The following is a 22732-nucleotide window of genomic DNA, read 5'->3' on the forward strand; positions in this document are numbered from 1 at the left end:
GTGATGGTGATGATGATGGTGATGCTGGTGATTGTGGTGGAGATGGTGGTGGAGATGGTTATGATGGTGATGATGGTGATGGTGGAGGTGATGGTGGAGATGGTGATGGTGGTGATGACGGTGGTGATAGTGATGATGGTGATGGTGGAGGTGATGGTATTAGTGAGGGTGGTGATGGTGGTGGAGATTGTGATGGTGGTGATGATGGTGATGGTGGTGGAAATGGTGATGGTGATGATGATGGTGGTGATGGTGATGGTGGAGGTGATGGTATTTGTGATGGTGATGATGCTGGTGATGCTGGTGATTGTGGTGGAGATGGTGGTGGAGATGGTGATGGCGGTGATGATGGTGATGGTGGTAGAGATGATGATGGTGATGGTGGAGGTGATGGTATTAGTGATGGTGGTGATGATGGTGATGGTGGTGGAGATGGTGATGGTGGTGGAGATGGTGATGGTGGAGGTGATGGTATTAGTGATGGTGGTGATGATGGTGATGGTGGTGGAGATTGTGATGGTGGTGATAGTGATGATGGTGATGGTGGAGGTGATGGTATTAGTGATGGTGGTGATGGTGGTGATGGTGGTGATGATGGTGATGGTGGTGATGATGGTGGTGATGGTGATGGTGGAGGTGATGGTATTAGTGAGGGTGGTGATGGTAAGGGTGGAGGTGATGGTGGTGGTGGAAGAGGTGGTGGTACAGATGGTGATGATGGTGGTAATGGAGATGGTGGTGAGGATGGTGGTGAGAATGATGGTGGCAGTGGTGGTGACAGTGGCCATGGTGATGGGGGCAGTGGTGGTGTTAATGTCTCTATTTTGCCATCTCTGCCAATTTTCATATACTGGAACTGGAAAGAAGTTCACTGGGGCCAGACTGAGTGTGTGTCGGGTGACAGAAGGGGTGAGAGGCTTGTATTTGAGTCTCTTTGGCATCAGGGCTACAGGACAAGTATCTCCCACTCTGGCTGGGAAACAGTGGAGTATTTAAAAATAGAATTTTATGAGCCATCAGAGCCTTTCCAGAAACATATCTCCATGGATGGGGGCCCAGCAAAAGTCTTCATTCTGGCCCCACAGCCTCACCCCACTGGATGCTCCAGCCCTTACTCAGGATTTCCCACACCATGAGGGACGCTCCCCGATGGAGAGGGCCTGTCAGCACAAGTGGCCGGCCGCCCTGTCCTGGGGGAGACTCCCGGCATCCTGGCTCTGTGCTGAATGCTTCAGCGCTGACTCATTTCTCCTTTTGACAAGGGATCAGCCCTAGCAATCCCCTCAGCCTACTGACAAATTCCACCAGCCCCTGTATCAGGATTGTACAGTTGCCCAGATACGACCAGCCTGGGACAGGGGGTGCCCCAGACACTGAGGACCCACATCTCATTCGAACCCAGCGAGGTGACCTGCAGGTAGTGTCTTTGTCTCACCATGCCTGTGTCTTTGGCTCTCAAATTGAATAAATAACCCCTTCCTCCCAGCCCTGTGGCCAGAATTGGGGGAGGCATGACACAGAACATAGACATAGATCCTGGCCCGTGGTTGAAGCCATGTTGGTTGACTCCTTTATTACTGGAGGAGCCAAAGACCCAGGCATGGTCTAGTTCAGTACTGTCGATAGAGACAGAAGACAAGCTACCTGTGTAACTTAAAATTTTCTAGTACTCGAATTTTCAAAATGTAAAAAGAGGTGGATGAAATAAATTCTAACCATATATTTTATTTAGCTCAATATAGCCAAAATACGAACATTTCCAACATGTAATCAATATAAAAATCACTAATCAGGTATTTTGCATTCTTTTTTTTTTTTTTGTACTAAATCTATGAAATCTGATGTGTAATTTACTCTTATGGCACATCTCAATCCGTATGCTAAATTTTCATTGGAAATACTTGATCTGTGTTTAGATTTCATAAAATATATAGCTGAAAATGTAGATTCATATCCCTAAGTTGTTCCAAATACACATAAAAGTTTTAACGATAACTTAATTGTCTGTATTTAAATTTAATTTTAAGTTAATTCAAATTAGGTTGAATTAAGAATTTGGTTCCTCCATCCCAGTCACCACCTTTCAAGTGCTCAGTAGCCCTATGTGGCAAGGGGCCACAGACAGGACAAAGCTAGTTTAAGACCTATATATGAGAGGCAGGGAAACCGAGGCACACAGGAGGGAAGGGACTTTTCCAGGGTCACATGAGGTCTTAAGCACCAGAATGCAGGGTAGTCTGCGCTTAGTCCTTCCAAGACCACCACTCTCTCCTTCCTGAGGGCCCCAGGATGGTCTAACTGGCACTGCCCTTAGGGACAGAGAATCATCTTCTCCAGTCCTTTTTTGCCACGTTTTGTCCTTGTGCTGAATCAAAGCTGGCCTCCCTGTAATTTCCGTCCACTGACCACCCCAGAGGACACAGCTACCCCTGCCTCAGGGCAGCTGCAGAAATCAGCAGACGGGCATCAGGTGCCTCTGGGTTCGCCTATGTGTTTTCTGGCTCCTCTAAAATCCCATCTTCCTGCCTTTCCTCCATCACAGTTAGTGCCTCCTCCTGTTCCAAGGTGGGGCTATCACCTCCTTCATCCTACAGCATGTACCTCTGTTAATGCAGCCAAAGGGATTGAATTGAACTAGCTCTTTAGTGCTTGCCAAGAATGTAGATGTTCTTCCCAGCTCCCTTTGAGGTTTGGGTCTTGAGGGGACTGTCCTCTGGGGACCATCAGGATGTCTTTTCCAGACCAGAAACACTGCCTGCCTTACCCCCTACATCCCACCCCAGTGTGGCTCAGAGTTGGGATTCTCTTCTCTCCTTTTCTTTTCTCCCTTATCTGTCTTATGCTCACACACGCACACTTATACGCACTCACTCACCCCACTGAGTGGCCCTGACAAGAACAGGGCAAAGGAGAGCAAAGGGATGCCCTGCAAGGGAGGGGACAGAGCAGCCTGTGGGAGGGAGTGGCCTGGGTACCCCAGTGAGAGAGTGGGGGAGGGCAGCTGACCTTCCCGGCACAATGCCCCACTGGGAGGAGCCCCTCCAACCCCCCATCCCCAAGGGAGGGAGCACCTGTCAGTGGGACACAGCCTCGGGCTGGTCAGAAGTGCCCCACGGCATCTCAGAGTTGAGGGAGGACCTCCCCTGCCTGCCTCATGTCATCAGCGGGCACCGGGAGCCCCAGGCATGGAATCAGACAGATCCGCAGTTGAATCAGCGTTCTGGGCCAAGTCGTTTCACCTTTGGGAAGCCCAGGGAGCAAGCCCTGATGGGGCTTCAGGCTCAGGGTGGCTGGGGGGCTGGAACAGCGTGTGGCACATGGCAGGTGCAGAGAGCGGCTCCCACTGGGACAGCCTGGGAGCCTAGCAGTCTTCATGAAAGAGTGGTGCGGCCAGCACTTACTGTGGGCCAGGTGCCTGGTGAGCACGAGAGGCCATCCCCGGGTTGACTTCTCAGCCCCATGAGGCAAACAGGACCCCTGTCCCCACTTTGCAGACAATACCTTCCGTCAGGAAGTTCCCAGCTCACAAGGTCCCGGGGAGCACTGAGCACAGGGTGGGTTTGGAACCCAGGCAGTCCGCCCTCAGAGCTCCCGTGCTGACGCTCTGCCTCAAGTTGCTCTCATTTCTCACCCTCTTCCTTCCCTCTTTCTCCTCTCAGGGTCCTGAAGGAAAACCGGGGAAGCAAGGCGAGAAGGGCCGGACCGGAGCCAAGGTGGGGTCCCCTCCACTCCCCCACCTCTCTCTCCACCTCCTGCTGGGGCCCCGTGACAGCCTGTCTCTCCTCCCGCTGCAGGGTGCCAAGGGCTACCAAGGACAGCTGGGTGAGATGGGTGTCCCTGGAGACCCTGGACCCCCTGGCACCCCAGGCCCTAAAGGGTCCCGGGGCAGCCTGGGACCAACGGTGAGAACTCAGGGTGGGGTGGGGTGGGGTGGGCAGGCAAAGAGCTGGGGGTGGGGGCAAGGGGAGAAAGAGAGGTATCGCCCTGTCCACCTCTCAGCCAAACCTTGGCTGTCCCTTGTCCTAGCTGCTTCTCTTGCATCATGGATCCCTTGGGGATCCTGTAGAAGCTGCCGCCTCTCTCCCTGGAAAAGTACCCACAGCGCCAAGTATGTGTTTCTGTTTGAAGGGCACTGTGGGTCTTCTGAAGGACTTTACAGACCCAGACAAATAAGCATTCTAGGGTGGGGAGAGGGGACCAGCTCCTTTGGAGGGTTTTTACAGAACAAGTTTTCCCACTGGAAATAGATTCATGAGGATCAGGCTGCAGATCCCTGGGTGACTCTGAGGCCGTCCCAGCCTCTTGCTGGCCTGCCTGGAAGGAGGGCCCCGGGGGTCTGCTGGCTGCAGAGGAAGGAAGCAGAGGGGAGGCAGGCCGGTAAGGCATCTCTGAGCTCCCAGCGTCCCTGGTGTGAATGCCCCCGCTGTGGCTGATCCCAAGCCACCCACGTGGTGTCTGCAAGTGCAAACTTGGGAGGGAGATGCGCGGGAGTGTCTGTCATCTGCTAGTTCCACCACATGCACTCAACAGACAGAAATAAGCTGGAGCCTAGGCAATAGTAAAATGGAGCAAAATTACTAGAAGGGAGGAGTTTTGAATATTTGTCATCTTCGTTTTTAATAGAATTGATTGAACTGTAAGCTCATATAATTTAACTTCCTATAGCTGCTTCTGTTTAAAATTGGCTCACAAAAGTGAAGATGGTTTAGCCACTGGGTCTTGTGAACCCCTGGAGCTGGGAGAAGGAAGGGCTGGAGGGAGGAGGGGAGCTCAGGGAGGAGCTCTGCAGCCTGGGTTCTGGGCCACAGACGTGCCTGTCGGTGGGGCTGGACTGGGCTGGAACCAGTGCCCAGGTCACTGCTGTGAGAACCACCTGTACCAATGCGCGTCTGCTTCTGTCCTAGGGTGCTCCCGGACGGATGGGGGCCCAAGGAGAGCCCGGACTGGCTGGTTACCATGTAAGAAAATCTGCCCCCCCTCCGCCCCAGGCGGGCCTCGGCCTCTGTCCCCACCACCTCCCCGCGGAGGGTGGCCCTTGGGCCACTGAAGATCTCTGGTGGGCAGGGGTGGGCAGACAGAAACACCCTCCCCCTCCACGTGCCCTCGCTGAGTCCTTCCTTCCCACGGTGGGAGCCACACATGCGTCCTGTCCCGGCGTCATGCCGGCTGTCTGTGGAAGGGAAGAGCCTCACCCCGCTTTTGCATCCAAGCTGGCACCCCTCTTAGAGGCAGCTGAGCCAAACCTATGTGATAGAGTTGGGTGACTAGTCCTCAGAGAGGCTCTGGGCCCGCTCAGAAAGGGAAACTGAGGCTTAGGGAGGCTAATGACAGCTTGTTAAGTTTGAAGGTAGGATTCAGTGTCTGAAGGAGGCACAGCAGGGAAAGAAGGACAGAAGAGGGACAGGGCAGAGGACATGGGAACCGGAGAGGGGGCACTGGGAGCCCAAGGGAGGAATGAGCCTATATGCTTCCCGCCATAGCCTGGGGAAGTCGGCTGAGGCCAGCATTTTGCCCCTGCCCCTGCCCCTGCCCCAGGGACACAGCTGGCTCTCCGAGATCTGGCCCCAGGTCTGCTCCAGGCTGGGGTGAGCCACGCCCCCTACCATCCAAGCGGGCCCACCCCTGAGAGGTGTGTCAGGGACTGACTGGGAGGCCAGGCCCCTGAGAGGCATGGGCCGGCTCAGAGTCACACAGTGAGCTGGGGCAGAGCCAGGGCCCAGACTCACAGCTCAGGGTCTCCACCTGGCCTTCATCACTGTGCCTCTCAAGCTGTCACTCCCCCATGCTCTCACCTCTTGCCATCTTGTTTCTTGCAGGGACACAAAGGCATCATGGGCCCTCTCGGACCTCCTGGACCAAAGGGTGAAAAGGTGGGTGCTCAGTCCTGGGAAGCAGGCGCTCCCTCCCGTGTGGGCCGATAGGAGCCAGCCCCTGGGGCACTGTGGCTGGGGTAATGCGGAAGTTCACAGTCGGCTCACCGCTGCTCACACGGCAGAGCCAGAGCCGTTAGACCTACATTCAACACAGATGGCCTGTGTGTCAGGTCGGAGCCCAGCACTGGAACAAAACCACAGTTCCTGCCCGCCTGGGGTTTCCAGTTGAGCAGGGGAGATGGACGCCAATCATGTCCTGACCAGAACTTCAATTCCATCATCTGTGTGAATGTGGGCATTGAAGCCTTGCTCAGAAATGAGATCCCGCAGTGAGAGCCAGCGCAGGGCTTAGGGCAGAGTGAGACCAGCCTTTCCCAGCCAGGAAGGAGCCACTAAGGCAGAGGGAGAACGCGCCCATACCCCACCACTTGGCTCCAGCTTCGGTGGAAGAGAGAAATTGCTAGAAGAAAGCTTGCTGATGGTTGTGCCCTGCCGCACGGTGCAGGTGGGGATGTGGGGCCAGGGGGCCAAGGCAGTGGCCCCGGGTAACCTTCCGAGCCAGCACCAAACTGGCTCTGGGCCCAGGCCTTTGAGTCCTACCTTAGCAGCTCTAGTCTCCCTGTTCTGGCCTCCCTCCTCCCCTGATGGCTCTGCCTCGGGAATGCTTCCTAGCAGGCGGCCCCCTGCTGTCTCCTTGCCCCCCCCCCCCACCTCCCCAGCCCTCCTTTTGTGGGCTGAGTCAGCTACTCACTAACCACATTCCACTGCCGCTGCCTTGTGAATCACCCCGGCCTGGCTTGCTGTCCAGCTGGCCCCTTCCTCCTGCTTGGAGAAGAGCTCTGCAATCAGTGGGCTCCCGACATCCCACAGGAAGCTGCGTTCAGTACCCTGAGTCCCCCAGCCTTGGCCCTGAGTCGGCCACAGCTGGCACAAGAGGGGTTAACATGGACCCTGAAACAAGGGGAAGCCTCCCCCCCCCCCCCACCCCACCCGAGCCACCTGCAGCCCCAGGCCCAGTTCCTGTGGCTGCTGAGAATGGGATCCTAACCCTAAACCTGCCCTAAGTCTGCTGGGGCCTTGGGTGGGGCCCCAGGGTTCCCTGAGCCTTGATTGCCCCATCTGTTAAGCGGGTGCATACCTCAGGAATGTGAGGCTAAGCAGGATATCACATATATGTCGGCCATAGGCACTTTCTTAGTGATGAGGTAGTAGGTTAGTTCACTCATGCGTTCAGCTATCTGACAGGTATTTATGGATGAATAATAATTATGTAATGTTTTCTCGGCCCTGAGCTGGGGGCTGCAGAAGGATGCCCTAAAGAACTCCAGGGTAAAACTAGATGCAACAGTGAATAGCCAGGCACGAGCTGGAGGGTGCTGGGAGGAGGGGGAGCAGGTTCCCAAGGGACACCCCGAAGCACACAGCCATGTGCAAAGCTCTTCCCTGGGATTCCTCCACGGCCCTCACTGTGAGGTGTCAGTGTCCCACATGACAGATGGGGAAACTGAGTCTCCAGGATGCTTAAGGACTAGTTCAGGACCAGTGGGAAGGTGGCAGGACCAGGATGCAGACTCTGATGTCAGGCTGTGCCTCCCTGACCGGAAACAGGTACTTAGATGAGTTAGGATGCTGCTCACCTGGCGAATTCCCCGAGGGCATGTGTCTACAAAGGTGGTATCTGGAGGGATTGGCCATGAGACTCTGGGAACAAGGAAGAAGGGGGGCTCCACCGGCTTCCTGCTGCTAAAAATGCATCCCTGAACTACAGCCACAATGTGGGGAGAGCGGGGGAGATCTGTATAGCTGGCTTTTGGCTCCAACCACCCACCACTTGATTCCTGTGTGGCCTTAACTAGGACCTTTCTTTCCCCGGGCCTCAGTTTCCTCATCTGTAAAATGGGCCAATAGTCACAGCAGCGTAGGAGTGCGGTATGGATTCTGTGGAACACCTCCCGAAGGGTCTGCCACACAGAGTACACTCAGTAAACACGGCCCCCTTCTCCAAAGTGCCCCAGTCCAGCTGCCTCCGTCCTCGGTGGGACCGAGACTTGGGACAAAGAGCCATAGAGAGAGGTCAGGGAGGAGAGGGAATCCCCGCTCCCTGGTCCACCCCCTTGGGTACAACTGGTTCTAAGCCTCGGGCCAAGTCCCTCCCGCTTTCAGTCTCTGCCCACAGGAGCCACAGAGGCTCTGAGCCAAGGCGCTACAGCTGCCAGCCCTCAGGACTGATTTGCGCCTGGGATGGGCTCCAGCCCCAGGGATGGCTCCCTCTCCTGCCTCTCAGGCTTCCCCTTCCATCCCTGCCAATAGCCAGGGGGCCCGGGGTGCCCCCGCTTGAGCCTCCTACCCAGAATGCGCCCCCCATGGGAGGTGGCACCAGTTGTCGGGCTGGAACATTCTGAGCCCTGGGGTTCTACCTCTTGCTGCTCTGATCACACCTTCCCTGTAGCTGGCACACGGCCTCCCGCCTCCTGTCTTGCTGGTGGCCCAGGGCCCAGGGTGGCCTGCCAGGGCTCAAGGGCCTCCATCCTAAACCCTACTCCTCCTGCAATCCCTCTGACTACATCCACGCCACCCATCGTCCCTGCTGCCATTGTCAACAACAGCTAAGCTCGTGGCCACCTGAGCCCCTACTATGTGGGCAGTAGTGAACTCTCCTCCCTGGGTCCCCAGAACAGCGCTGCAAGGCATCACAATCCCGTTTCGCAGAAAGGAATCTGTCTTATGGACAAAACTCCCAAATTGGCCCACAGCTGAGCTCAACCTGGGGCAGCCCAGCCTGCTTCTGGGGCTGCCATCCAGGATAGAAGATTCCTATTAAAGCTGGCTCTCTGCCTACTTTATTCTAGCAAAGATGGGAGAAAGGGACTCTTTTTCAGGGCTGAACAATGGAGCAGCCCACATGGCTTCTCTGTGCCTCAGTATCCCCATATGTAAAATGGGGAGAATACCATCACCTGTTTCGTAGGGTTGTTGGAAGTATTCAGTGAGTGCCTCTGCCCACCAGCTGTCGGAATTATTGTCACTCCGTGCTGACCACCATGCAGGGACTTTTTGCATCATTTCTCAGAATCTCCACCACTTCCTCCTGGGTATCGCCATTGTCCCTTCACCCCACCTCACCCCCATTCCCCAGCTGAGAAAAAGAGCTCCAAGATGGGAAGGAAGGGACCTGTTGAGGGTCTGAGCTGGTCCTGTGCAAAGCTGGGTGTGACCAAGGTCTCTGCTCTGAGCTGCCTGGGTCTCCCAGACCGAGGGTACCTGTGGTGGGGGGGGGGGGGATGCCCAGCAGGGGGCAGTAAAGAGCACTCTCCAGGTTCCACAGCCCTGGTTCCACAGCCCTGGTGTGCCCCTTCCCTCTCTAGCCTCAGTCTCTCCATCTGTAGCCCTAAGTAGACTGGACTTCATTGCTGATGAAGGCCCTTTCCACACTGTGTGGAATGTCTGGAATTCCAGGAACCAGAAGTGTGTCTTAAAGCTGGTTGTGTCCACAGGGGGAGCAGGGTGAGGATGGCAAGGCCGAGGGGCCCCCTGGGCCACCGGGAGATCGGGTAAGCCCCCTTTTCTGTTCCCTGGGCCACCGCCAAGGCGGAGCCCCAGCATCCTGCTATGGGGAGGGGGAGGCTGAGTAGGGGTGAGGCCGCTGCAAGCATCCAAGGGGGTGGCCAGGAAGAGACCTGGTGGCCCATATTTTGTTGCTGTCCTTGTCATTCAGGGCCCTGTGGGTGATCGAGGGGACCGCGGGGAGCCAGGGGACCCTGGATACCCCGTAAGTATCAGAGCTCCTACCCAATGGTAGCATCAGGCACGGCGTGTCAGGGCAGTCCTCTGTCCTTACCGGCTCCCTGGCAGGGAAACAGCCTTGGCCAGGAGACAAGCCCTCCCTCCCACCATTAGCGCCCAGCTTGAAGCACAGACCCCCTGAAGGAGGGCTCAGGCCAGAATTCATGCTGGCCGGGGGAGGGCTGGAGGGAGAGGATGAGGTCAGGGAGAGAGACCCCTTCCTCACAGGACCTCAGTCTCCCCACCTGTGGCCGGGAACAGCTCTCCTGGCAGAAGCAAGAGACAGACCGCTGAGTGAGCACGGGGCCCCCACCAGGCTCCGCTCCCCTCCCCTCCCCTCCCCTGCTCCATCCTTGCTGGCAGGGTCATCATTTTGCTGCTTTGCAGATGAGCAAGCTGAGATGGGGACAATGACACATGGCTAGGAAGAGCAAGGGCTTCGGGGGGCTCTTCCGGGTTGGAAGTTGCCCCAGCCCCTCCAGGATGGGCCCCCTCACCAGTCTCTCCTTGACTTCCAGGGACAGGAGGGTGTGCCAGGCCTCCGTGGAGATCCAGGCCAGCAGGGCCTACCAGTGAGTGGTGCTCCCTGTCCCATCCCCCTCTGGCCCCAGGTGGGTGGGCGGCAGTGGGGGAAGGAAGGGACCCTCCCTACTGGAGGGCCTGGGGCAGTTCACTCTGGTTTTTCCTGCCCTGATGCTGGGGGCACCCCCAGAGCCTACACCCCCAAACCCCTCCCACCCCTCCCCCTCTAGGCGGACACTGGCCACCCTCCCCGGGAGAGAATCCTGGGGCTGCTTTGCATCCTCTCACCTTGGTTTGCAGGGGCATCCAGGACCCCGGGGACAGCCGGGACCCAAAGGATCAAAAGGGGAAGAGGTAAGAGGACTGAAGTCCACAGGGGACCCTGGGAAGGGCGGACACCTGCCCAGGCACCCAGCAAGTAGGCTGGCGGGCGCCCTGCAGGGTGCTTCCAGGCCAAGATCTCTTCGCCTCCAAGGGCCTGAGGGAGGGGGGATCACCTGCCCCCCCTGGCAGGGCCTCCAGGAAGGGGACCACCTGTGGGGCCAGCAGTGGGATTTGAACCCAGGGCAGTCGAGAGCCAGAGCCAGCCAGCCACACCACGCTGTAGAAGAAAATTTGGAGAAGCAAGGGGTCCAGAGGAAGGGGCAGGGGTGGACAGGGATGCTGGTGGTGGGAACTGAGGGGCGGTTGAGGACTTTCCCACCTTGTACCCTGAGCCCTTGTGTCTGCCTCCTCTGAGGTTGGGTCAGTGCTGTCTTCATACGCTCAACCTCCCCGCAGGCGTGTCTCCTTCACCCACACACCATCTCCCCGCCCCCCCACCCCCCCTCAGGGATTTAGCCACACTCTTGAGGATGGAAGGATCTTGAAGCCCAGGCAGCCACGGGCCCCGGCTCCCTCTAGGAAACTGCCAGCCAAGAGCCTCTGCAGCAGGGGAGCCCATGGGGGCGCGGGACCCAGAGCAGGGGTGAGGACAACACTGGCAGGTTCCAAGGCCAGCCCTGCCCCTGGGCTCCAAGGCCAGGGTGCTTGGACCCATTTGCACATTCAGATGCTAAGGCCCAAGGGGTGGAAGGGCAAGGCTGGGCTGCACAGGAGCCCATGCTCCTTTCAGTCCCACTTCCAAATCTCCTAGGGTTCTGTCCCTCGTCCAGGCGGCCTCTGTCATGTGCCCCTTGATTTTTCAGGGACCAAAGGGAAAGCAAGGCAAGGCTGGGGCACCAGGACGAAGGGGGATTCAGGTGAGTGACCCGCAGCCAGTCCCCTCCCGCCTGCCTCCCTGCTCCCCCCTTCAGAGGCTCTCATCAACTTCTTTTATATCCCCAGGGCCTGCAGGGGCTGCCAGGGCCTCGGGGCGTGGTGGGGAGACAGGGCCCCGAGGGTGTCGCGGGACCAGATGGGTTTCCTGGCAGGGATGGGCAAGCAGGACAGCAGGTGAGCAGGACTTGGGGTTAACAGATGGTGTCTCCCTTGGAGACAAGGTGTGTTGTGTGTGTTGGGGTCTGGGGGGCAGGGGTGGTTCTGCCATCGGGCCACGGGCCAGGAGGAGCAGGTTCGGAAACTTGGATGGGGCAGAACCAACATATCTGGAAGTTTCCTGCATGGGCAGTCACCTCATCCCTCGGGACCTGGGAATGTGGCCCTTCTGACCAGCCATGCCTGTACCCAGAAGGCCCTTCCTTGCCCAGGGGATGGCACTTCTAGTTGTAAGGTCCCTCCTCCTCCCCACTTGCACATCTGTTCACTGGTCCCGCCCTCACGCACAGGCAGGATGAACTCCGTCCTGGGGTCTGACCTCCTTCCCTCCAGATCCACCCAGAGCTCATCCTGACTATGAGACATGCTGCTCCTTGGCTGCCTCTGTTTCCTGAAACATGAGAGGTCCTCCTTTGCCCTCTTTTTTACAGGGGGAGCAGGGAGACGATGGGGACCCTGGCCCCACGGGCCCTGCTGGGAAGAGAGGAAATCCAGGTGTGGCCGGCTTGCCTGGAGCACAGGGGCCCCCAGGATTCAAGGTCAGACACCTGTTAGTCCACTTAGCCACCTTCCCTCCTTTCGACCTTGGTACTAACTATAAGACAATGATTATAACGCTGACGTGGGCACCCATGTCCCAGGGCCTGTGTGAAAATGGAGTCCATGGCCCTGACATTTCTCAGGGGTCCCTGTCCCAAGCTTGAGCCTGACTTTAAGGAAAGTTTATCCAGGTAGCTAGAAATCCTGGGCCCTGCCAGGCCTTTGAAACAGGCAACTGGTTATTGAGCTGTCCTTCGGCGCCCTCTAGTGGGCCTTTGTGGATGTGGAACAATAGATGTTGCTTGCAGCCAGGACCCTCTTCCAAAAGGCATGTTTTTAGAAAGTTTCCGAGAGGTGGGGGAGGCAGCCATGAGTCAATCTGAGTCTGGGGCTACACACAGAAGGGAAGATTGAGGTGGGTGCATCAGACATGGCTCCTCTGGCCCTCCCCAAGCACGAGCTTTAGTTGGGGAGAGGCTGGAACCCTCTGCAGGAACAGCCAGCGAGGGGAGGGGTGGCCTTGGCCCAGGGAGGTTTTAAATGTGGAGAGAAGGGGAGGGGGCATCCCAGACAGGAGGAAGGGCTGGAGCAGAAGTGGGGGTGGGTGGGAACTTCATGGTCTTCTGGGAGGAAACAGTGAAGAAGAGAGGCAGGGTGGGAGAGTGGAAGGGAAGTTGGAACTTGAATTCCAGAGTAAGGAAAGAGGCTGTCCTCTTAAGGAGACTAAAATTCCGAGCCCCCACCAGGCCTGCATCTGAGCCCCAGCATCCTGAGATGTCAGCTGACCCTGTGGCATCACTATTCTGTCTCTCCTAGGCCCTCCTCCCCTCCCCTAGAACCATTTCCCCCTTTGGTCATTTTGGTATGTGTGTGTGTGTTTTTGGTTTTGTTTTTTAAGGGTGAAAGTGGGTTACCTGGGCAGCTGGGTCCTCCTGGCAAACGAGGGACAGCGGGTGGAACTGGGCTTCCTGGGAGCCAGGGGGAGCCTGGATCCAAAGGCCAGCCGGTGAGTGAGCCCCAGGGAATACAGATGTTCTCATACTCACATGCATGCAAACACATGCGCACACGGGTCCGGAAGCCTCCTGCCTGCTCTGTGACAAGGACAGAGTGACACCCTCTCTGAGCACCAGATACTCCTCCACCTGAGGGGTGGGGGTGGGGAGGGAGGAGGCTGAGACATGAGATCTGAGTGGTCCCTTCAGAATGAGGACAGGTGGTGGATCACCACCTGAACCTGAAACAGCCTCCTATCTAGTAAAGAAATTCAACCTATGGTTTAAAAAACATCTCACAAGGAAAACTCTGGGCTCAGATGACATCACTGGAGAATTCTAGTAAAAGTTAAGGGAAGAAATCATACTGATTCTGTATCAACTCTTCCAGAAAATTGAAGAGGGGGAAATACTTGCCAGCATATTCTATGAAGCTGGCATTACCCTGATATCAAAGCTGGGTAAAAGACATTGCAAGAAAGGTCTAGACCAATATACCTCAGAAATATAGATACAGAAATTCTCAACACAATTTTAGAAAAACCAATCTAAGAATATATTTAAAAGATAGTACATCAAGATCAAATGAGGTTTATCCCAGGAATGCAAGGATGGTATAACATTTGAAAATAAATGAATATAATGCACCATACTAACAAACTGAGAAAGAAAACCCATTTGATCCTCCCGGTGGATGCAAGAAAAGCACTTGGCAAAAATGCAACTCCATTTCTGATAAAAGCACTCAGCCAACTTGGTATGGAAAAGGAGCTTCCTCAACTGGGAAGAGGGCGTTCGTGAAAAACAGACATCTAGCATCATACTTAATAGTGAAAGGCTGAATGTTTGGATTTTTTTTTTTCCAAGAAGTAGAACGAGTCGGAGATACTTGTTCTCACTACTTCTATTCAATATTGTACTGACAATTCTAGCCAATGCCATCAGGAATGAAAAATACATAAAAGCATTCATATTGAAAAGGAAGAAGTGAATCTTTTCATTTGTAGATGAAATTATTGTCTAGAGAGAAAATCCAATGGGATCCATGGTAAAGCTACTAGAACAGGTGAATACAGCAAGATGGTGGGACACCAGCTCAAGATGCACAAAGGAACTGTGTCTCTATATACTAGCCATGGTCAGAACTTGAAATCTAAAAAGCAATGCTATTTATAATAGCAGAAAAGTAGGAAATACTTAGAGATACATATGACACTAGGTGAACAAGACATGTGCATTGAAAAACTGCAAAGCATTTCTGAAATGGGGACGACTTAAATAAATGGAGATGCTGTGTTCCCTGGTCAAAGACTCAGTATTGTTCAGATGGCAGTTCCCTCCAGTTGGTGTGTGGATTCAACCCAATCCCAATCAAAATCCCATCAGGCCTTTCTCGTGGAAAATAACAAGCTGAGTCTAACATTTTTATGTGGAAATGTGAAAGGCCTGGAATAACCAAAGCAAGTTGAAAAGAGAAGAGTAAAGTTGGGAGACTCACAGTAGTTGATTTCAAGGCTTATTATATAGCTACAGTAATCAAGAAGGTAGGGTACTGCCATAAATATACTAATAATAGTTCAAAGGAACAACATAGAGAGTCCAGAAATACATTCACACGTACTTGGATAACCGCTTTTTGACAAAGTTGCAAAAACAACTCAGTGGTTACAGAATAGTCTTTTCTGGCAAGTGGTGCGGTGACAATTGGATACCTTATACCATGTACAAAAATAAACTCAACATGGATCATACACCTAAAGGTAAAACCCAAAATGCTAAGACTTTTAGAAGGAAGCAGAGAAGAAAATCTTTGAGACCTTGGGTTATACAAACGTTTCTTAGATATGACACTAAAAGCATGATCCGTTAAAAAAATTGATAAATTGGGCTTTATCAAAATTTAAAGCTTTTGCTCCTCAAAGGACAGACGCTATTAAGAGGATGACAAGACAAGCTACATACTAGGAGCAGGTGCAAATTATAGATCTAGTAAAGGATTTGTATCTGGAATATGTAAAGAACTCTCAAAACCCAATAATGAGAAAAGAAGCAGCCCAATAAAGAAATTAGGCAAAAAAAGAGAAAGAAATTAGGCAAAAGACTTGAACAGACACTTCTGAAAAGATTGTTCAGATGACAACTAAGCACATAAAAGAAGCTCAATATCACTAGTCATGAGGCAAATGCTCATTAAAACCGTAATGAGATGCTACTGCACACCTGTTAGAATGGTAAACATTTCATTGTTTCTGGAGATTTTATTTATCTGAGAGAGAGAGAAAGAGCACAAGTAGGGGGAGGGGCAGAGGGAGAGGGAGACAAACAGACTCCCGGCTGAGCAGGGAGCCCGATGTAGGGCTCCATCCCAGGACCCCGAGATCATGACCTGAGCCGAAGGCAGATGAGTCACTGACTGAGCCACCCAGGAGCCCCAGAATGGTAACGATTTTAAAAGAGTGAACAGACCAAGTGTTGGCAAGGATGTGGAGCAACTGGAACTCTCCTCCTCTGCTCACAGGAATGTGAGATGGTACAACCGCATTGGAAACGGGCTGGGCAGTTTCGTTAAAAGTTAAGCATGCCCCTGCCATAGAATCCAGGCCTCCAGAATTGTTCACACCCGATCACTCCCCGCAATGGCATCTGTGTGAATATGAGCAAGTTCCTGCTCTCTGTGAGACTCAGTATTCTCATCTGTGAATGGGGTGCGTGGTGCCTCCCTGGGCGGAAGTAGGAACTCGTATGCGTGGTGGTCCATGCAAAGCCCCTGGCACGTAGAGTCCCACAGCTAATGGGCTTATTCTGAGGGACACAGTCCTTGATAGAGCCTTTGTGATGGGGGAAAGAGCCTGCAGGTCCTTTCCTTCTCTTCCTTGAAGACCTGGGACAGGAGGTCCTAAGTGTTCTAGAGCCTTCCTCATGGAATCCCTGAGCTGGCCTCCACTGTCTCATGTGACAGAGGGCAGAGGCCCCTGCCCCCTCTGAGCCCAGGCTGACTGGTGTCTAGTATGTGAGCTGTCCACCCTCATCTGATTGCCTAGAGATGGAGTCGCTAATATCCATGGGAGGAGGCAGGCCCAGGGGTCCTGGGTGATTGGCTGGGCGTCCTTGTCCTGGCCCCACTCACCCCATCTCATTCTGCTCTCCCCGCAGGGTGACTCTGGCGAGATGGGCTTCCCCGGAATGGCTGGCCTCTTCGGACCCAAGGTACAAATTCCCACTCCTTACTGTTCCTGTTGGGGTTCCATCCATCCACCTCCTTGGTCGTTTATCCATGTATTCACTCAACAAAGATTTCTTGAGCACTTACAATGGGGGCTGGAAAGCCGCCAGAATCGAGCAGGAACATCCTCGGTCCCCAGAACCCACAATCCAGCAGACCTGGGTTTTAAGCCTGGCTCCTCAGTTTACCTGCTCTGAGCAGTTTACCTGCTCAGATGTTTACTACATCTTTTGCAGTAAAAGATGCAAATTACTTTGTATCTCCAAGCCTCAGTTTTGTCAGCTGTAAAATGGGTAGGATAACTATAGAGGGTTGTAACAAGGAAGTAAGAGCAGAGCTTACACCATATAGCACAGAGCCAGCACGCTAGTACCTGCTTAATAATTGCGGACATTTGTTACTCTTCCTGGAACCTCTCAGGTAAGGCCTCTCTTGACAGGGAGGACAAAGTGTGGCCAGCCCCCAGGGGTCATGGAGCTGCTGGAGGCCCGACCCAGTGGCCACCCAGACACAGACAGCCCTTCCTCTGCCTCCCACAGGGCCCCCCTGGAGACATTGGCTTGAAAGGCATCCAGGGCCCTCGGGGGCCCCCTGGCTTGATGGTGAGTCCTCTCCTGGTCTGTCCTAGCGGGGACAGTCGCCCAGGCCCAAGGCTGGCCAGCCGTCAGCTGGGTGGATGCCTGCCCTGCTCCTCTGCTCTTTCAGGCTTGAGCCCCCTCTGCCCAAGGCCTCCATCCCCGTTGGCATCCCCTTGCTTCTGCCGGTCCTGCTAGCTGGGCTGCCACCCTCCCCCTTTCTCCTCCCGTAGCCCCCCAAAGGCACTCGGGGCCCAGAATGTGCATGGCCTGGCCCCTGCTTGAGGAAGTCTCCCTTCCATCACCATGGGACACTCAGCTGCCATCTCCTCTCCTGTCTCCGTGACTCTGTTTCCCAGGCCCTGGGATGAGGACACACAAACCTTTCTCTCCTTTAGGGAAAGGAAGGCATCATTGGGCCCCTCGGAATCCTGGGACCTTCGGGACGCCCGGTATGTGTAGGGGGCTGGCCAGAAAGACTATGGGGGCAAGCTTGTCTCTGTGACCCAGGGCCAGCCTGAGCCTCAGTTTCCCCATCTGGGAAATAGAACTTCCTCTCTGAGTCCTCTGTTATGGGGCATGATTTATTGCAGGGTCCAAAGGGTGACAAAGGCAGCCGAGGGGACTGGGTGAGTTGATGGGCTGCTGAGGCGGTGCTGCAGTGGTTGGGGGAGGGGGAGGGGAGGGCTGGGAGAGGGGTGGGGGAGGGCTGGAGGGCAAGGCTCAGCCTCATTCCCTGACTGTCTCTCTCTGCTTCTGTCCTCCTCCAGGGATTGCAAGGTCCGAGGGTGAGTGGGCTGCGATACGGGGGCTGGTGGGCTGGGGGAGTGGGGCAGGGTGGGCCCTCTGGGTTCCCCTGCCCATGACCACCGAAGTCCTCAGGCATGTTCTTTCCCTCTGGACCTCAGTCATCCATCGGTACCCCTCTGTGCTGGAGGCACCACTGTCTCAGGGTCTCGGATCAGCTCGAGGAGGCCTGGGGTGGGGAAGATGGAAGGCCTTTGACCAAGGCCTCACTGTTCTTCTCTTCCTCCAGGGTCCTCCTGGTCCCAGAGGGCGGCCTGGCCCACCGGTAGGTACTTGCGCTCAGGGCTCCTGGAACTCCAGGGCAGGAGGTGGAGCTTTGAATGAGACCCAGGGCTTTGCTGGCAGGTGCTTGTCTTGGCCCTGACCTCACAAGCTTCCCCAGACTTCTAGGAGAGCATAGAGTAGCCCTGGCTGGACCAGGCCTCTAGAAGAGCAGAGACCAGTTTTACACATCCTCTCGTGCCTGGATGGCCCCTCCAGGCTCCTGACAGCCCCTGGGACTCCCGCACCCAGTCCCTCTCAAATAGTGACTGAGCCTCTTCTTTTGCAGGGTCCGCCAGGGAGCCGTATCCACTTTGTAAGTTGGAGAATGTTCTCTTTTGCCTATTTGGGGTAAGGCCTGGGAGGGTGGGGGGGCGGTTGGCAGCTGACCTCTTTTCTGGGTCACAATAGCTAGAACCCTAAGCTAGGCCCAGGGATGCCCGTGAGCTTTTGTCCTTCCATCCCGGACCCTGGACTCTACAGCAGCAGAAAGAGGGTAGGGATTCCCGGTTTTAGGCAGGATGCACCCCTGACTGTGAACCCAGGAAGCCGATCCAGTGGCTGCGCTCCTGGGCCTGTCAGCACCCTCGGTACAGAACGGCTAATTGCCGAAGGTCTAAATAGGTTCTGGTGTCAATTCAAGCTTGGGGGGGGTGGGTGTTCCCCATACCGAGGAACACTTGTGGGACACCAGCTGGATGTCCTGCAGTTCGACTCAGTTCTGACACTGTGCACCAGGACAAAGCATTCACGATCCTACAGGACTCCTTCCCCATCCTGCCCACCCCAGATGCCAGCTTGTCACCTGCGCTTCTGACCGACTGAGGTTCCCATGCCCCTCACCGGCATCAGGGAATGTGCTAGAGCGCCTCTTAGATCAGAGAAATATATCACTTACTAGCTTACTGGTTTATTATAAAAAAATAATAATAATAACTCAGGAACAGCCTGATGGAAGACAGGCACAGGGCAAAGCGTGAGGCAGGGGCTCACAGCTCCCAAGCCCTCTTCCAGGTGGGCACTCTCCCCAAACCTCCATGCGATCACCAGCTGGGAAGCTCTCTGAATACCACCCTTTTGGGTTTTCATGGAGGCTTCATTACATAAGCATGATGGATGAAAGCACTGGCCACTGGTGATTGATTCAACCTCCATCCCTGCTCCCTTCCTCCCGGAGGTGAGGGGTCGGGACTGAAGTTTCCAAGCCACCTATCACAAGGTTGCTTCCCTGGGCAATCCAGCCCCTATCCTTTGGTTACCTAGGGGCTTTCCAAGAGTCACCTCATTAACATGACAAGACTTTTATGGGATTTTAGGAGCTTGGTGCCAGGAAGAGGGTCAGAGACCAAATCTCTATTATAAATCACAGTATCCCAGAGGGTGTCCTCAGATTCTGAGTCCAAAGAGGGTCAGACTGGAGGAGGAAGGCTGTTTTCCTCCCTGGTGGGTACGTCCCTGAAAGTATGGCCCCTCCCAAGCCCCCCTCCCCCCCCCACCCAGGGATCCCTCCCTGTGTTACCACTGCACTGGTTGAGGGTTACAGTGGGGCCCTGACAGCGTTCCCCCCCACCCCCACCGCGGTGGCTGAGGGGAACTGAGCAGGAGCCCTTGGGCCACAAGCCACTCGGATTCTCTGCTCTCCTAATCTCTCAGCTTCTCACTATCCGGCCCCCCAGGCATCGTCCACGAAAATGAACTGTTGGCCCTGGCCTCCCCTCCACACCTTCCCTAGCCCTTCTCATCACTAAGGAAGCCAGACAGCTAGGGCAAAGTGAAGAGACCCAGAAAAAACCCTTTTCCTCTCAAAAAAAGGAAAATTCGAGGATTTTGAATTTTTTGCACGGTAGCGGACATACTGAGTGTTTGTGATAGGTGGACACTGTTAGGCGTGCTCCTCCTGGATTAGCTCACTTACTCCTCTCAAGGTTCTGAGAGTGTTACTCTCATGCCCATTCTGAGGATACTGATGCAGAGAGACGGTAAGCAACTTGCCCAGATCCTGCAGTTAGCAAGTAGCAAGGCTGAGATTTGAACTTGAGAAATACCTCTGGTGTCTGGGCTCTGGACCTCTTGGGCTTTACTCAACGTCACAGTGTCCGTGTCACTGTTTTCACAGCAAGACCGCCTCTGGCAAGCCCCCTGCTAGGGCTGGAGGCACAAGTATGAGATAGTTACACAGAGAAAGGGGCTGCACCCAGCTTGGGGGCGAGAGCACCAGGAGAGAGTTCCCATGGAAGCTGACATCTGTAGGATGAGTATAGGGCAGGGTTTCTCAACTGCAGCACTTATGGACACTTGGGGACCAGGTGGTTCCTTGCTGCGAGTGATTGTAGGATGTTTAGCAGCATCCCTGGCCTCTGCCCACTAGATGTCAGGAGCACCCCGTCCTCCAGTTGTGACAGCCAAGTCTCTAGATATAACCAAATGTCCCCTACAGGGCAACATTGCCCCTGATTGAGAACCACCAGAAGAGTAGATAGGCAGATGGAGCATTGGAGGGAAAGAAGAATGTTCCAGGCTATGGGAACAGCATGTGCAAAGGCCCTGTGGCCAGACAGAGCATGCTGCTTAGCAACTTAGCAGTACAATAGTGTGTCTGGTGCATCGAGCATATGTGGGCAACAGAAGAGAGGCTGGGCCAGAGGCCACAGCACTCAAGCCAGGTCTTATAACCACATGGAGGAGTTCGGACTTAATACTGTGGGTCATGAAGAGCTGTGGAAGTGCCTGGAGAAAGGGAGTGGATGGGTCAGCTCTGACTCTCTTTGTAAGTGGGGGAAGGACAGAGAGTTACACAGAAGGCAGGTGACTTGGCCCAGGAAGGCGGGTGGGCGAGCTCCTCCTCAGACCCTGGGGCTTTCTCTCTCTTGGTGAGTCTGGTGATCCTGGGGTTGAGTGGTAGGATACACACCCTGTCTTCTCTTTGCACAGCAGCAAGATGACCTGGGAGCAGCTTTCCAGACGTGGATGGACACAAATGGAGCACTGAAAGCAGAGGTACCCCGAGACCACTGCCCACATGGGATCCCTTCCCGGGGGAGACAGAAGGGACGGCTCGCATATAGTCAGTGCCCTCCACGTGGCCTGCCCCGGGAGTTCCATAGCTCATTGGTTTCCTGCGCCGGGGCCTGGGCAAAGTTGATACTAAGTCGGCTCTCAGGATTCACAGTCCAGGGAAAGGGCAGCCTGGAAGAGCCCATTGTCTTCCTTCCAGCCTGGGGGTGGTCAGTGTAAAGACCTCCACTGACCCCTTCTGGAGGGATTTGGGGCCACTGCGGAGTGTCCTGTACCCTCGCAGCCCCCACCCGGTTCCTGGCCCCCAGTTTCCTTATCTGTCCAGTGAAAGGAGCCCCATCATGCCCCTAGGAACTTGGGCCAGGCCAAGACCCCCTCTCTCTTCACGACAGGGTTACAACCATCCAGACCGGCTGGTGCTGGACCAGGGAGGGGAGATCTTTAAAACCTTACACTACCTCAGCAACCTCATCCAGAGCATTAAGACGCCCCTGGGCACCAAAGAGAACCCCGCCCGGGTCTGCCGGGACCTCATGGATTGTGAGCAGAAGATGGTGGATGGTATGAGGGCTTGTGGGGTCTGAAGAGAGGGCTTCTTGCCCCAGGGGTGGAGCAGGCGGTGCAGGGGAGTTCCAGGAGGGGCTGAGGAGAGGGACCATTCAAGTCTTGGCTCACTGGGGCCAAGTTTCTGTCCTTGGGGAGGCAGGCACATGAGGCAGTCCCTTATCTGCTCAGCAGTCACTGAGCCACACCATATGGCCAACCTTGTGCCTCCTGGGGTGTAGGTGAGTGGTTTTACCCTTTCAGAGCCTGCAGATCTACAAGCTGGGGACAACCATTTCAGTGCAAGGAGACAAGAGCTTTGGCAGGACAAGCCCCCAAGGGCCAGGAGGGGACAGGGGGCTGGGGGAGGGGGCTGCCATGGATGCCCTGAGAGCCAGGATTTCACCCCTTTCTGTCCACACCTCTTCCCTCCACTGACAAGAAGGTGGACCAGTGGCTGGTTGTCCCACTCTTTCGGCTGTGGGGCCTTTGGATCCCTTGGAAGCCCAGTGGGGAAACCAGATGCCCGCACAGGTGTCCAGTGGGTGGGGTGGAGGCCTGATTTACCCTCCTCCCCCAAGCAAGCCCCTAGGAGGATCACTAGCCTTGGGGGAGAACCCATTTAACTAGATGAGCCCGAAATGCCTTGGGCTAGTGATTCAGCCTCTCTCAGGCCTCAGCTGCCCCCTCTGTAAAATGGCCCCTTCACAGTAGCAGTGTGGGCCAGTGCTCAGCCGAATGCCCCCCCCAGGGGCTCTGCCCACTGTGAACTCTGCCCACAGCCTGTCCTTCCATCTCAGTGGCTCCTGGAATCCTTTCCCGACTTCAGGCCCAGCTGGGCTCAGTGGGTCCCAAGGTTTGGGGTTCACCTGCAGAACCGGGCCCTGGGCTCCCTCCCCCTCACATACCTGTACCATCCCCCCTCCACACCACCTGCAGGTACCTACTGGGTGGATCCAAACCTTGGCTGCTCGTCCGACACCATCGAAGTTTCCTGCAACTTCACCCATGGTGGACAAACGTGTCTCAAGCCCATCACGGCCTCCAAGGTACCTGTCTCCTCCCCATCCACCGCCGACTGGCCCCCTCTACACCCACCAGGCCCTGGGCCACCGCCCA

The 22732-nt window shown here is 55.2% G+C and overlaps 1 protein-coding gene across 14 annotated transcripts in view; it reads left to right on the plus strand.

Moving 5' to 3' along the window:
• The window catches only part of COL27A1 (collagen type XXVII alpha 1 chain), a 135753-nt gene that overhangs the window by 107453 nt on the left and 5568 nt on the right, over positions 1–22732 (plus strand). For 6 of the 14 annotated variants that reach the window (XM_081803446.1, XM_081803447.1, XM_081803444.1 and 3 more), the window contains 22 exons: positions 3660–3713; positions 3795–3902; positions 4905–4958; positions 5817–5870; positions 9330–9424; positions 9589–9642; positions 10175–10228; positions 10409–10532; positions 11366–11419; positions 11505–11612; positions 12086–12193; positions 13093–13200; positions 16343–16396; positions 16952–17014; positions 17386–17439; positions 17581–17616; positions 17758–17775; positions 18024–18059; positions 18345–18371; positions 20987–21052; positions 21463–21631; positions 22553–22662. In XM_081803446.1, the coding sequence (XP_081659572.1) occupies positions 3660–3713; positions 3795–3902; positions 4905–4958; positions 5817–5870; positions 9330–9424; positions 9589–9642; positions 10175–10228; positions 10409–10532; positions 11366–11419; positions 11505–11612; positions 12086–12193; positions 13093–13200; positions 16343–16396; positions 16952–17014; positions 17386–17439; positions 17581–17616; positions 17758–17775; positions 18024–18059; positions 18345–18371; positions 20987–21052; positions 21463–21631; positions 22553–22662 (1608 nt within the window). Of the gene's footprint in view, positions 1–3659; positions 3714–3794; positions 3903–4904; positions 4959–5816; positions 5871–9329; positions 9425–9588; positions 9643–10174; positions 10229–10408; positions 10533–11365; positions 11420–11504; positions 11613–12085; positions 12194–13092; positions 13201–16342; positions 16397–16951; positions 17015–17385; positions 17440–17580; positions 17617–17757; positions 17776–18023; positions 18061–18344; positions 18372–20986; positions 21053–21462; positions 21632–22552; positions 22663–22732 lie in introns of those variants that run through there. The other 8 variants (XM_081803443.1, XM_081803450.1, XM_081803445.1 and 5 more) reach the window with 8 other exon arrangements.

This window comes from Leptonychotes weddellii, chromosome 14, assembly GCF_054177405.1.
Source record: "Leptonychotes weddellii isolate Sample4059 chromosome 14, ASM5417740v2, whole genome shotgun sequence".
Classification (NCBI taxonomy): Eukaryota; Metazoa; Chordata; class Mammalia; order Carnivora; family Phocidae; genus Leptonychotes; species Leptonychotes weddellii.